General features: G+C 59.8%; 1 protein-coding gene across 1 annotated transcript; it reads left to right on the top strand.

The window, feature by feature from the left end:
• Positions 1–284: 284 nt before the first annotated feature.
• Positions 285–1,984, top strand: LOC136540024 (F-box protein At4g18380-like). Its single transcript, XM_066532008.1, has one exon. The coding sequence runs from the start codon at positions 465–467 to the stop codon at positions 1,584–1,586; it is 1,122 nt and encodes a 373-aa protein (XP_066388105.1). The 5' UTR covers positions 285–464; the 3' UTR covers positions 1,587–1,984.
• The last annotated feature ends 296 nt before the right edge of the window (positions 1,985–2,280 follow it).

The raw sequence follows: 2,280 nt of genomic DNA on the forward strand, positions 1-2,280 counted from the left end.
TCGTTTTATTTCTCTTATTATGTTCGTCATAGTTTTTTCGGGAACGAATGACAAGGTACTTACTGCTAATTACTGCCGGCGGCTACTGACTACTGACTGAGAGTACCGTTGCACAGATTCTGCAGGCATAGGATCGGGCGAGACGAGGAGGAATGGAAGATTAAACTAATCTGCTACTAGGAGCAGCAGCCCCAGAGAGGCAGCAGGGAACGGTAGAAAATACATTAGTACGTAGCTGATCCGAGTAACGGTAGGGGCGGGGCGTCCGGCGTCCGGCGTCCCGAGCCATGGATGGACTTCAACAAACGGTCGCTCTCCTCCCCCGCCTTTATAAGCGCCTCCGTCGCGCCTTCAATCGCCACCACCATCCTCTTCCTACCTCACCTACTCCTCCGCCCACCTCATCCGCGGGCTGTGTGTGAGCTGCCCCGCAACGATCCAATCCAAGCCACAGGACGGACAGGATGCAGTCCAAGCACCGGATCTTCGCGGAGGACCTGCTCCTCGCGGCGGAGGGCGAGGACCACTTCGACCGGGTGCCCGACTCCCTGGTGCTCCTCATCTTCAACAAGCTCGCCGACGCGCGCTCCCTCGGGCGCTGCTCCGCGGTGTCGCGCCGCTTCAACGCGCTCGTCCCGCTCGTGGACGACGCCTGCCTGCGCATCGACCGCGTCATCCCCGCCGACGCCGCTGACGGAGGCGACGCACTGGGCGGGCCGCGCCCGCGCGCCGTGCTCTCGCACCTCCTCAAGGCCATGCTGCAGGCCGTGCTCAAGCCCTTCGCGCACTGCGACGCCAAGTCCGCGGCGGCGGCGCACAAGCACGGTCAGCAGGGGCAGCAGCACCACCACCACTCGCCGGCGCAGGTGCTCAAGAACTTCAGCAGCATCCGCAACCTCCGCATGGAGCTCCCCGTCTCCGACGTCGGCACCGACGACGGCGTCGTCCTCAAGTGGAAGGCCGTGTTCGGCAGCACGCTGCAGAGCTGCGTCATCCTCGGCGGCACCAAGGTGGACCGGGCTGCTGCTGCCGCGGGCGCGGGACCCCACGCCTCCTCCGCTCCCCCCGCCGACGCTGGCGACGCCGCGGGAGGCCCTGACCACAGCGGCAGCATCCCGGAGTCCTTCTACACCAACGGCGGGCTCAAGCTGCGCGTGGTGTGGACCATCAGCTCCCTCATCGCCGCGGCCACCAGGCACTACCTCCTCCGCGAGATCGTCAAGGAGCACCCCACCCTGGAGCAGGTCGCGCTCACGGACGCCAACGGGCAGGGCACGCTCAGCATGGGGAGCGACCAGCTCAGGGAGTTCAGGGACAAGCCGCTCGCCGCGGCCGCGGCCGCCAACCGCACGCAGGTGCCCGCCTGCAACATGAAGCTCCGCTACGCGCCGCTGCTCGAGCTCTCCGACGGCACCAGGATCCACGGCGCCACGCTCGTGGTCATCAAGCCCGTCGGCGACTCCCCGGGCGGCGGCAGGAAGGAGCTCGACGAGTTCGTCGCCGGCGCCTTCGACGGGCCCTTCAGGGAGGCCGTGGCCGCGCTCAGCAAGCGCCGCACCTACTTGCTCGAGATGAACGGCTTCTAGTCTGCGCCGCCTCCGATGCAACAGCAAGACCTGTCCCCACCACCTCCATGGTATGATGGCAATGGCCATTGGCCAGTGAGCAACAGAGATTGCTCCACTCGCTTCAGCTCAGCTCGGTCCTAAATCTGATCGGGGGAATTCCTTCCTCCTCGCATCGCATGTCGCAACAACCAACGCTGATGCCTCCTCGTCCTCGGATTTCGTTACTGCCTTGGTATCCTTGTGAAAATAGTATATACTGTAGAATGGAGTGGGCAGCGCCAGCAGCCAGCTTGGTGCTATCATGAACCGAATGAAGCAGTCAGTCACATTTTTCAATCAAATGTTGTCTGTAAAGGTTCTGAGATGAAATCACAGTTTCAATCAATGAAATGAATGGGATGAAGCAATCACATTTTCAATCAGGTGTTGTCTTGAGACTACGGTGAAAAATCTTGAACGGAATTGCAGCCCGGCAATTCAAAACATGCCTTTTTGCCAAATGGAAACGAGAAAATCACACGAGATTTGCATATAATAAGGACTGTTTTTTTCCCCTGCGGGTAAAACACTTGACGAGGAATTGCAGGACTGACGAATAAATCCTGTATTGGTAGTGATGATCCGGATTGAACCTCTCCATATTTGGTTAAAATGAGCTACATAATGTTAGATTCTTAGGATCATCTAGGTGTAGATTAGAGAAAGAATCCGA

This window comes from Miscanthus floridulus, chromosome 2, assembly GCF_019320115.1.
Source record: "Miscanthus floridulus cultivar M001 chromosome 2, ASM1932011v1, whole genome shotgun sequence".
Lineage (NCBI taxonomy): Eukaryota > Viridiplantae > Streptophyta > Magnoliopsida > Poales > Poaceae > Miscanthus > Miscanthus floridulus.